The sequence below is a fragment of the Brachyhypopomus gauderio genome, chromosome 15 (assembly GCF_052324685.1).
Source record: "Brachyhypopomus gauderio isolate BG-103 chromosome 15, BGAUD_0.2, whole genome shotgun sequence".
NCBI lineage: Eukaryota > Metazoa > Chordata > Actinopteri > Gymnotiformes > Hypopomidae > Brachyhypopomus > Brachyhypopomus gauderio.
The window spans coordinates 22,810,654-22,822,802 of record NC_135225.1 but is presented as its reverse complement, the minus strand read 5'-3'; the positions used below and the strand labels follow the sequence as shown (position 1 = coordinate 22,822,802).

General features: G+C 42.5%; 1 protein-coding gene and 1 long non-coding RNA gene across 2 annotated transcripts; both read right to left on the bottom strand.

The window, feature by feature from the left end:
- Positions 1 to 2,506: 2,506 nt before the first annotated feature.
- LOC143476109 (uncharacterized) lies at positions 2,507 to 3,210 on the bottom strand. Its single transcript, XR_013121229.1, has 3 exons — positions 3,054 to 3,210; positions 2,876 to 2,960; positions 2,507 to 2,783 (listed from the first exon to the last, which is right to left on the bottom strand). It is a non-coding gene; the product is annotated as an uncharacterized LOC143476109 (long non-coding RNA).
- Positions 3,211 to 8,770: 5,560 nt separating this feature from the next.
- LOC143475954 (uncharacterized) lies at positions 8,771 to 11,776 on the bottom strand (the record flags this gene model as incomplete). The annotated part of the gene is made up of 1 exon (XM_076973835.1): positions 8,771 to 11,776. A coding segment is annotated over one exon (795 nt), but the record flags the coding sequence as incomplete, so codon positions are not given.
- Positions 11,777 to 12,149: the final 373 nt, after the last annotated feature.

The window sequence follows — 12,149 nt, the reverse complement described above, 5'->3', positions numbered from 1 at the left end:
CTCCAGCCCAGGAAGCCGCCGGCACAAGCAGTCCCTGCAGAGTCAACCCCCAGCCGCCAAAATTTACGGCATTTTGCAGATGCTCTTATCCAGAGCGACTTGCAAATTGTTTTTTATCTGATCACATAATTCATCCTAGATAATAGTACATATAGGCCAGAATTCACGATTGACCCTTGAGTCAAACTACTACTATACTACAGGAATCAATGTCATTACCTAGTGTTTTGATTAAAATGGGTTCATTTAAACAGTAGTTAAACTTTTATCAAGAAGCACAAATAACCATAGACAGACATACAATTTAAGAACGACAAGTGGTATCAGCTGAGTTAGTGCTCTGGTAACAACTCAACAAACAGGTGAGTCTTCAGTCTACGCTTGAAGATAGCAATAGACTCTGAAGTCCTAGCTGCTAATGGAAGATTGTTCCACCATCTTGGAGCCAGGATGGAGAATAGTCTGGAGCTTTGTCTTCCATGAGACTTTAAGCATGGAGTTTCCAGTCGAGCCAAGCTTGAGGTTCTGAGTGTTCATTGTATGGATCGGCTTTTTACCATGGACATCATGTAGGGAGGGGGCCAGTCCATTTTTGGCTTTGTAAGCAAGCATCAAGGTTTTATATCTGATGCGTGCCGCTACTGGAAGCCAGTGAAGAGAGTGTAGCAGAGGAGTCACATGTGAGAACTTGGGGAGATGCTGCAGCATTCTGAATTAGTTGTAGAGGTCTGATGACCCGTAGAGGAAGACCTGCAAGTAGGGAATTGCAGTAGTCCAGCTTAGAGATTACTAGAGACTGCACAAGCACTTGAGTAGCTTCCTGTGAAAGGAAGAATCATATTCTCTGTATGTTGCAGAGGAGAACTCTGCAGGATCTCGTCAGTTTTGAAACGTGATGAGAAGGACAACTCGTTGTCCAACGTTACACCCAGGCTTCGAGCAGTTTCTGATGGTGTTAACAAGGTGTTCTCAAAGGAGACTGTGAGGTCGTTGTGTGGGTTTGGGGTTCCTGGAATGTACAGAAGTTCAGTTTTGCTAGGATTGAACTTCAAGTGGTGAACAATCATCCATGAAGCAATATCTGCCAAGCATGCCGAGATACGCCTAGAAACCTGGGTGTCAGAATGAGGGAAGGAAAGAATTAGCTGGGTGTCATCAGCATAGCAATGATAAGAGAAACCATGAGACAAAATAGTGTCACCAAGGGAACGAGTATATAAAGAGAAGAGGGCCTAGGACTGAGCCTTGGGGGACTCCAGTGGAAAGTTTACATGGATAGGATGTAGTTCCTCTACATGATAGGAATGGTCTTCAAGATATGACTGGAACAATTTCCAAGCAGAGCCAGTCACACCGAGGCTAGAAAGAACAGACAGAGAGGAGGATGTTGTGGTTGACCGTGTCAAAGGCTGCAGAAAGATCTAGAAGAATTAAAACTGATGATAGCTTATTAGCCTTGTGTGAACGTGGGACTACGACCTGTGGGCCAGACAATTATCAGACCTATACCAATACTGTCATTCAGGGCCAGAGTGGGACACTTTTTCAGCCCGGGAGTTTCATGCCCAAATACGGCCCAAAATTATTTTTCCCTCCCAATCTGCCCAAACTAGAGACTGACATGAGCCGGCCCATCGGGAATTCTCCCGAATCTCCCGATTAGCCACTCCGGCTCTGCTGTCATTCATAGTGGATGTAAAATTGAAGCGAACGTAAATTGTTGATGGTGGGTGGGGGTGGGGGGCAACGTAATTTGTTGGGGGGGGGGGGGGGGGGGGGTAGTGAACGTTATTTGTTGACGGGGGGAGCGAAAGTAATTTGTTGTTATTATTTATGGGGAGATGGGCCGGGGGCCGGTACAAATTCATACACTAGAGCTCCTAGAGAAGCGAAAATTTTCACAGGGCTTGGTAAGGTCCATGTAGCCCACTCCCCTGCTGTGAAGGGATTAACGCCCATTGTCTTGGTAATGCGGTGGAAGCGGCTCACCCCCGCTCATACGCCTGCCAAAGCCCTGGCTCTCCCCCAAGCTCATACGCCTGCCAAAGCACTCGCTCACCCCCAAGCTCATACGACTTCACGAAAAACTTTTCAAGGTTACAAAGTCGGTATATGTTACCGATGCTACAACAAACAGCGGAAAATTTGTAGACTCGTGTTTCAAGTTACAATTCAAGCGCACGTAGAGACGACAAGTTTCTGTAATGAGTCCCATCAAACTATAAAAATAAATAAAATTGTTTGAATCTTGCTCTTTGTATATTTCCTATACTATACTGTATAATATTTGTTGTAATCAAACACTTTCTGATTCCGCGTTTGAATTCGCGTTTGAAAAGCTAAGAAATTATTAGGCGCAATTAGCTTGATGCTAATGTTATATAGGAAATCTCATCATATGGCTAGCGGAAATTAGCGTGATCGCGTTGCATCACTGCATCACTGATAAATATTGTGATCTAAACAGCAGGCTGGAAAAGGAGAGGAAAAGACAGGAAAACAAATTCATGTGCTGCAAAACAACTTTATTCTGATCAAATATGGATGTCTATTCCGGGTTTCTTGAAGTGGAATGTCCATTCCGGGTGTGGTGAAGTGCGACTCTGGAACAGAAAGAAGAGATTATTGGAGATTATAAAAAGCGATAGGAGATTATAGTGTGTATGTGTGCCTCTTGTGCTCGCAGTGTTTTTGAACTTTCCTTTCCATGATGTCAACAGGTGTAAGTGCGTCTAGTGCTCGCGGGGTATTTGAACCTTCTGGTCCATGATGGCGATGCCACACTGAAGAACAATTCAAAGTACACCTTACATTTTGAATAAGATCTTTCAGAAGACAAAAAAATATGTACCACCACATATACTTATCAACGTACCTTCATGTAGTTGTAGCTAACACTTGCTACACAGCCAGGGTGTATTCGCCAGGTGTACTCGCCGCATGCAACACACGCGTTGATACTGTGGAGAACAATTCAAAGTACACCTTACATTTTGAATAAGATCTTTCAGAAGACAAAAAATATGTACCACCACATATACTTATCAACGTACCTTCATGTAGTTGTAGCTAACACTTGCTACACCGCCAGGGACCCTCGTTCTTACATTTGCGGCAGGTGTACTTGCCGCATTCAACACACACGTTGATGCTGTGGTTGCGGTTGCAGTGTGACTGCACTTGACACGTGGTCGTCTTTCCAGGTGAAGGCGAAGGACGTGGCGTTTTCTTCAACTCCTTTTCCTGTAGATGACGATGACGAAGTTCCCCAGCAAGAGCATATAGAAAAACTCTCCTGCTCTCTGTGGACCCCGTGCATGCTGTGTACAAAACATGCGCGTTCATCGCTGCCAGGTCAAGTATGTTATAAAACACTGCAACGGGCCACCGGCGTGTTCCTGCGCGCACTGTGTATGAACGCACCTTCTGATCCATGATGTCAACGGCGCACTGCAAAGAACAATTACAAAGAAGTACATGTTATATTTTGAACGAATTCATTCATGTATAAATTGATTCTGCCATGCCAACACATATGCATACCTTCATCCGGTTGTAGTCCGTCAATAACAAACAATAACACGCTAATGATAATGTGTTTCACGGGAACACTATGGACCCGTGATAATGGTTCAGCGATGTAAATGTGTGGCGCTATTGAAGTGCATACACAAGAAAATCTGGGACGCTTCATAACGACAATACCACGCTAATGATAATGTGTTTCACGGGAACAATATAGACCCGTGATAATGGTTCAGCGATGTAAATGTGTGGCGCTATTGAAGTGCATACACAAGAAAATCTGGGACGCTTCATAACGACAATACCACGCTAATGATAATGTGTTTCACGGGAACACTATGGACCCGTGATAATGGTTCAGCGATGTAAATGTGTGGCGCTATTGAAGTGCATACACAAGAAAATCTGGGACGCTTCATAACGACAATACCACGCTAATGATAATGTGTTTCACGGGAACAATATAGACCCGTGATAATGGTTCAGCGATGTAAATGTGTGGCGCTATTGAAGTGCATACACAAGAAAATCTGGGACGCTTCATAACGACAATACCACGCTAATGATAATGTGTTTCACGGGAACACTATGGACCCGTGATAATGGTTCTGCGATGTAAATGTGTGGCGCTATTGAAGTGCATACACAAGAAAATCTGGGACGCTTCATAACGACAATAACACGCTAATGATAATGTGTTTCACGGGAACAATATAGACCCGTGATAATGGTTCAGCGATGTAAATGTGTGGCGCTATTGAAGTGCATACACAAGAAAATCTGGGACGCTTCATAACGACAATACCACGCTAATGATAATGTGTTTCACGGGAACACTATGGACCCGTGATAATGGTTCTGCGATGTAAATGTGTGGCGCTATTGAAGTGCATACACAAGAAAATCTGGGACGCTTCATAACGACAATAACACGCTAATGATAATGTGTTTCACGGGAACAATATAGACCCGTGATAATGGTTCAGCGATGTAAATGTGTGGCGCTATTGAAGTGCATACACAAGAAAATCTGGGACGCTTCATAACGACAATAACACGCTAATGATAATGTGTTTCACGGGAACAATATAGACCCGTGATAATGGTTCAGCGATGTAAATGTGTGGCGCTATTGAAGTGCATACACAAGAAAATCTGGGACGCTTCATAACGACAATACCACGCTAATGATAATGTGTTTCACGGGAACACTATGGACCCGTGATAATGGTTCATAATAATGACTGAAGAACACACCCACAGACAGCAGCTCATACTAACTGAGCATACCCCTAACTGAAAAGAAAAATCTATCTATCTATCTATCTCTCTCTCTCTCATATATATATATATATATATATATATATATATATATATATATATATATATATATATATATATATATATATGTGTGTGTGTGTGTGTAATTCAAGCGCACGCAGCAGCAGACGTAGAGACAACTGTTTCTCTAACAACAGCTTGAGGCTAATGTTATATTGGAAATCCCACGGCATTGCTAGCCGAAATTAGCATTATGATTGCGGTGCTATCTATCTAATTCTAGACAGAATATACCCAATAAAGACAGTGAGAGGATCAAACAAATACATGTGCTATACTTTATTGACAGATATACAACAAATTTAGCAGTATATAATATATTTACAGAGGATATTAGTAGCAGTAGTAGACTGCAGTAGTAGACTGCAGTAGACTGCTGCCTCAGACTTGCTCTGTGAATTAACATAATAAAGGGTGATGTTTGTTCTTGCTAATTGCTGGTAAGACAGAGGGGAAGGAGGGGTGATGTCCTGACAGTCTTGAATTTTCAGGAGCTCTAGTGTTAAAGGGCCGGATCTGGCCAGCTGAATAGCCCTGCCCTAGGTTATCCTTGGGCTCAACACAGTAACATTCACCAACATCAACCAACCAACCTAACCTCCCTTTGCCTAAGAGAGGAAGCCCTCTTATACCATTGGATTATTAGGACATACATTTTGTGCTTTTGTTCATGTATTACACCTTACGCCATAAGGCGGCCATGATGAACCAGATCGTCTGAACACCAAATTCCGTTTACGACGCAGAACCACTTAGGTCAAAACAAGGCTTATGCAGTAAATGGGAGATGTGTCGAACCACGAAAAATCGTAACTCCGGAACATCGTAACCCGGAGACCGCCTGTATGATGTTTTATGTCGATTGAATCGGAGTATTAATGTCTTCGGCACGACCAATCAAGTTGAAAACATTCACTGACCAAAACAAACTGGACTTAAGGCAGGAGGGAGGTAGCCCTGAACCTGAATTTCGACCCGAACCTGAATTACGACCCGAACCTGAATTTTGACCCGAACCTGAATTTCGACCTGAACCTGAATTTTAACTCGAATTTTTGCATACCTGAAAGGATTTTACAGACTGTTTTTAATCATTATAATGATTTCAGGTTCAGGTTCTGATGACACTAAAAAAGCTCCATAGAATGCATCTAAATATTAGACTATAAGCAGTATTAGAACATTTAAGTACTGTAGTATTTTCCTCAGCATCGTTTGGCCTCTTGGCATGGTTAGCTTAGCTAGCTTATAGCTTATATGCTACCACTGGGCACTATCCCAGCAAACATGCGATGTCAGAAAGATGTTAAAATCATGTCTGTATCACGTCGGTCAGTCCAGACCCACTTTTGCACGTCTGGTGGACGTTCAAAACTGGTTCAAAATCTGACAGTCCGACTAGGACCTCGGCTAGACATCTATGGATGTGCATGACGAGTTTTCTATCTGAACGTCTGACTAGGACCTTTATTGGATGTCAGTGGACGTGCAAAAGGGTTCACTATTCACACGTCTGACTAGGGTCTCTATTGAACGTCAGTGGACATGCAAAACGGGTTCACTATTCACACGTCTGACTAGGGTCTCTATTGAACGTCAGTGGACATGCAAAAAGGGGTTCACTATTCACACGTCTGACTAGGGTCTATTGAATGTCAGTGGACGTGCAAACGGGTTCACTATTCACACGTCTGATTGGGGTCTCTAATGAACGTCAGTGGACATGCAAAACGGGTTCACTATTCACACGTCTGACTAGGGTCTCTATTGAACGTCAGTGGACATGCAAAACAGGCTCACTATTCACACGTCTGACTAGGGTCTCTATTGAATGTCAATGGACGTGCAAACGGGTTCACTATTCACACGTCTGACTAGGGTCTCTATTGAATGTCAATGGACATGCAAAACGGGTTCACTATCCACATTAAAATTTTCACATCATATTTAGCTATAAATATACTAACTACTGCATATTTAATGTTCAATCATTTACGATTCTATGCCCCCCCTACACACACACACACACCTTTTTTTTTATTCTTGTACTGGCCAGTTTCAGCTCTCACTCAGTAATCATGCACTCACTGCACAATCAAAAGCAGAGAAGTGACCACGCTCATCATTTCTCTGGTGAAGAGAGCAGAGCGCAAGGAGAAAATACATATATTTTTTTTGTGAGAAAATACATATATATAGTAATATATATATACATATTAGCTAGCTAGCTACTTCTGTGTTTCTCAATTCAGGTCTTTGTCTTGTAGCAAATGCGGATTTTAATTATGTCTCTACCCCAGCTGTGATTTGGAGGCAGTCTTAGGGAGAATATGAAATATTAAACAGAAAAGAAAAAAGTGTATTAATTGTGTCAGGAACAGCACATGATTGCCGTGTGATGTGGTTCACCTGCTACTCATCGCCCCGCCCCTTTTGCAACTATTAAGTTTCCTCCTCTCTCTTCCGGGTTGTGAAGGATTGTTGCCATGCCACGTACCAAGCGGTCTCTCTGTTTCTGCCTTCTTGTGTCCCGACCTCTGCTCTCGTTCGCTGCCTAGTCCCTCTGTACCTCCTGGCCTCTGTCTCACCGGCGTGACTCTGGACTGTCCTGACTACAATTACTATACTCCTGCACAACACACCCTGAACAGAGTAACTCGCCTGTTCAAGTGCTCTGTGATTGCTGTTTCAATAAAAGCGGTTGTTATCCGCACTTGGATCCTTGTCTGTCTGATCAATACGTTACAAATAGTCTATGTACATACTTGGAATACAAACAAGCAACAGGAAAAGTAAAGCGAATTTGTTCTGTGCAACGCAAAATATTAAATTAGCTAGCTTGCTACCTCTAGGTTTTTCAATTCAGGACTTTGTCTTGTAGCAAATACGGATTTTAATTTTGTTTTATTAGCTCGCTATAGCAATAATCAATCATCGTATATTAGTGACACCCCACTGAGCAAAGACATGTCCAAAAGACGTCAATTAAACGTCTTCGTCAGACATTTAAAAGACGTCCACTGAAAAGCCAGAATGAAAGTTTTTGCGACGTCTTTTTTAAACGTCTTTTGAACGTCTATTACTGACATTCAGTTGACGTTAATAATGGACGTTTAAAAGACGTCCACTGAAAAGCCAGAATGAAGTTTTTGCAACCCTAATGAGCAAGCCAAAGGCGACAGTGGCGAGGAAAAACTCCCTAGATGGTGGGGAATAGGAAGAAACCTCAGGGGAACCAAGACTCAAAAGGGAACCCATCCTCCATTGGGCGGCCCGTTAACACACAAATACACAAGTCACACACAATTCACACAATCAGACAGAGGTGGAAAGAGTACTGAAAAATTGTAATTGAGTAAAAGTATCATTACTTTGCCTAAAATCTACTCAGAGTAAAAGTAAAATTACCCATCTCAAAATTTACTCGAGTAAAAGTACAAAATTACTTCATTTAAAATGTAATTTGAGTAAAAGTTACTTAGATACTTTCAGTTATTTAATGCATGGATGAATCATGAACCAAATTCAACACAAGTTGTTTTAATCGATTTCAAAGTGTATTTAAGTGCACATCCACGATTGCAAAAAGGTCAGCTGGGCTCAGGAACATACTTCCTCACAGCATAAGGACAGTCACAACCTGTACCATAAAGTGCAAACAATTTTCAGTCCTATTGTCCAATGGACAACACTATGATAAGAATAAAGAAATTTAAATTACAAATTATTCAAAAAACAAAATGCACACCAAATTAAGTGCCCACAAGATGCCACAAATCAAACTAAAATGCAACAGGATCCCACTATTCACAATAGAGGTCTGCGCGGGACTGCTTTTTTAATCCCGCTCCCGCCCGCTCCCGCTTGTTTTAGACCCGCTCCCGCCAAAAAATTGCTTGTTTTAATCCCGCTCCCGCCCGCACCTGCTTGTTTTAATCCCGCTCCCGCCCGCACCGGCCAAAAAATCGCTTGTTTTAATCCCGCACCCGCCCACCACATACACATTTCTGTCGCCCCCGCCCGCAATCCTAATATGAATTGAATTAATTAGATTTAGTACTTGAAATTTTCTTATGTATTTATTAAAACAGCAATATAGCGATTGATCGCGCTGTCCCATTTCTTACCACAGTCCAAACACATCCCGTTAGGTGACGTACACCAACACTTTCTGACATGTATCACAACAGGCCGATTTCCATCTCCATTAATTACAATGGAATATGACTTCCATACATCAGACTTTCCTGTAGTTGGCTTAATTGTGGTGTATTCGCCTGTTTTAATAGAATTTTCCACAGCTGAAACTGGTTGACCGTCTACAGCAGGGGTCGGCAACCTATGGCACGCGTGCCACCATTGGCACACCGAGGCATAGTCACAGGCACGCGACACGCTGGACCAGCATCAGCAAAAATATATATTTTAATATAAATTATTATATTAATGGATTATACTTTCGCGAGTGACCGTAGCGCGCGACTCCGCACGCACACCTCGTGCGAACGGCGGAGGCGTTTAAACTTGGCGATCGATCGCGATATAATACTTTTTGTGTCGATTTACACCTCCCCCCTCCTCTGTCAACAATTTAAACTCACCGCCATAGTGGCACACTCATTGACTGGACATGTTAAAGTTGGCACTCCATGTCTCAAAGGTTGCCGACCCCTGGTCTACAGTCTCTGCCATTTCTGTATCAAAATGACAAAATGACGCACACTTCATGTTCACGTGATCAGTTGCTTAGCCAATATTTTGAATTAGTTTATTGCTTACTTACTGAATGATTAGTTGTTTTCGTCCTGTTCCTTATGCATGGAAATCATTGCGTTGTTATTATTATAATTTTCTAGACTATTAATTTGCGGGATTTTTCTACATGTATATGTGGTCCCGCTCCCGCATCGCCTGGACTAATTCAACTCCCGCTCCCGCCAATAACAATTAAATTCTGTCCCGCGCCGCAAGATATTCTGTCGGGTCCCGCGGGAGTGCAGACCTCTAATTCACAATAAAATGCCCACAGGTTGCCACAACTCAAAATAAAATATAAAATGACCACAGGATCCCACATCTCAAAATAAAACAAAATGCGCACAGGATTCCACTATTTAAAACGCTCACAGGATCCAACTATTCAAAATACAGTGCCCACAGGATTCCACTTTTCACAATAAAATGTCCACAGGATCCCACAGAAGCTGATAGATAGAAGATTTAAAGATAGAACAATCTCATCCTTTTGGGAAAAAAGTGCACCAGATTACGACCTGATTATGAGACAATGGAAAAGGCGTGCGCAAGGCAAGGCCATGCAATTGGCCTTCAGTTCTGGGACTCGAAGTTTAAATTTCTGCCCGCATTTAATTTTTCACCATCAATATTTTTTTTACTCAGTAATTTGAGGCCGTTCAAATGTAGTGAAGTAAAACTACTTGGGTCAAAATGTACTCAAGTAAAAGTAAAAATTACATATTTCAAAAACTACTCAGAAAATTACAAATTACTCATAAAAAGTACTCAATTACAGTAATGTGAGTAAATGTAATTAGTTACTTTCCACCCCTGCAATCAGACTAGGTAAAAGGTAGAATTGAAAGTTCTGGGTTTTGATATTGTCACTGTAAATGTCTGTTGATGAATGCCAGGCTTTCATTCCGTGTCGGAGCAGTGATGCTGGTATTGTAGGCTCCGACTGCAGTGTTACTCCCCAGGTGAACCCCAGCATCAGCACATCCCCTGGCAGCCAGACATTCCCCAGGTGCCTGCAGGTGCCTGTATCCAATCGTCTTGGGTAGAGCCATGCAAGAAGATAGACAATACAGACTGAGTGGACATCAATTTAAACCACCATTGATTTAAATGTACATAGCTCACGTGCCAGTGATGAGCATGTGGCTCCGGCAGACTAATCTATAGCAGCATAACTAAAGGGAGGGGTTCAGAGGTGACCACAGGCATGAGGGCTCACTGAGACATTGCTTTCCAGTCAAGTCATAGTCACAAATAGAGTGATGCCAAGACACAGCTGGATGACAGCATCAACATCTCAGATCACCAGAAATCTCAACGTCTGGGGGCCCCCAAGCCCCTACACCTTACAAGGGGAATTTTAGCTGAAGGCTTGATTAAACAGGTGAGTCTTAAGTCTAGATTTAAAGATTGGAACTGTGTCAGAATCTCGGATTGGAGCTGGAAGGCTATTCCACAATTGAGGGGCTTTAAAAGAGAAAGCTCTGCCTCCGGCTGTAGTTTTACTAATTTTTGGAACTAGGAGAAATCCAGCATTTTGGGAGCGCAAAGGGCGAGATGGGTTGTAGTAATCAATGAGTTCACTCAGATATTGTGGGGCAAGACCTTTTAACGCCTTATAGGTTAACAGGAGAACTTTAAATTCAATGCGATATTTAATCGGCAGCCAGTGTAGTGCGGCGAGAGTGGGACTAATATGATCGAATTTCCTAGCCTTGGTTAGGACTCTAGCTGCGGCATTTTGTACAAGTTGTAGCTTCTTTATGGACTGTTTAGAGCATCCAATTAGAAGACTATTACAGTAGTCCAATCTCGACGAGCCAAAAGCATGGACTAGCTTCTCTGCATCAGCTAATGAAAGTAAGTGTCTCAGCTTGGCGATATTACATAAATGGAAAAAGGCAGCCTTAGTGACATTGCATACATGTCCGTCAAATGAAAGATCAGAATCAATAGTGACACCTAAACTTTTTGCAGTAGATTTTGGTGTTACTGAAAAACCATCTAGGGCAGGTATCACCAAATGGCGGCAGGTATCACCCGAACGCCGTCCTGTCCGGACCCAATCACATTCCTGATTAACTGGATACGGACCCAAATGCCAAAAAATTTTTAACGGGAGACTATATTTTAAACCGGAGAATTTATTTTCAGACGAGTGTTACGTTCACCACCCATTTGAGTGTTACGTTCGCCACCCCCCCCCCCCCCACGCTCAACAACTTTCGTTCGCCACCGCGGACCCGGACCTAAGGTCTGAGCTATCTGCCAAAAATGGACCGCGGAAAGATTTAATTGATTACCCCTGATCTAGGGTAAGGGGAATATCAGCCCAATTGCTTCTAACAGCTTTAGGCCCAAGAATCAGTACCTCAGTCTTGTCAGAATTTAGTTTAAGAAAATTAGACGCCATCCAGTTTTTAATATCCTGGACGCAGTTCTCAATCTTGAGAGTTGTGGTGATATCATCTGGATTAGAAGATATATACAACTGAGTATCATCTGCGCAGCAATGGAAGCTAATACCA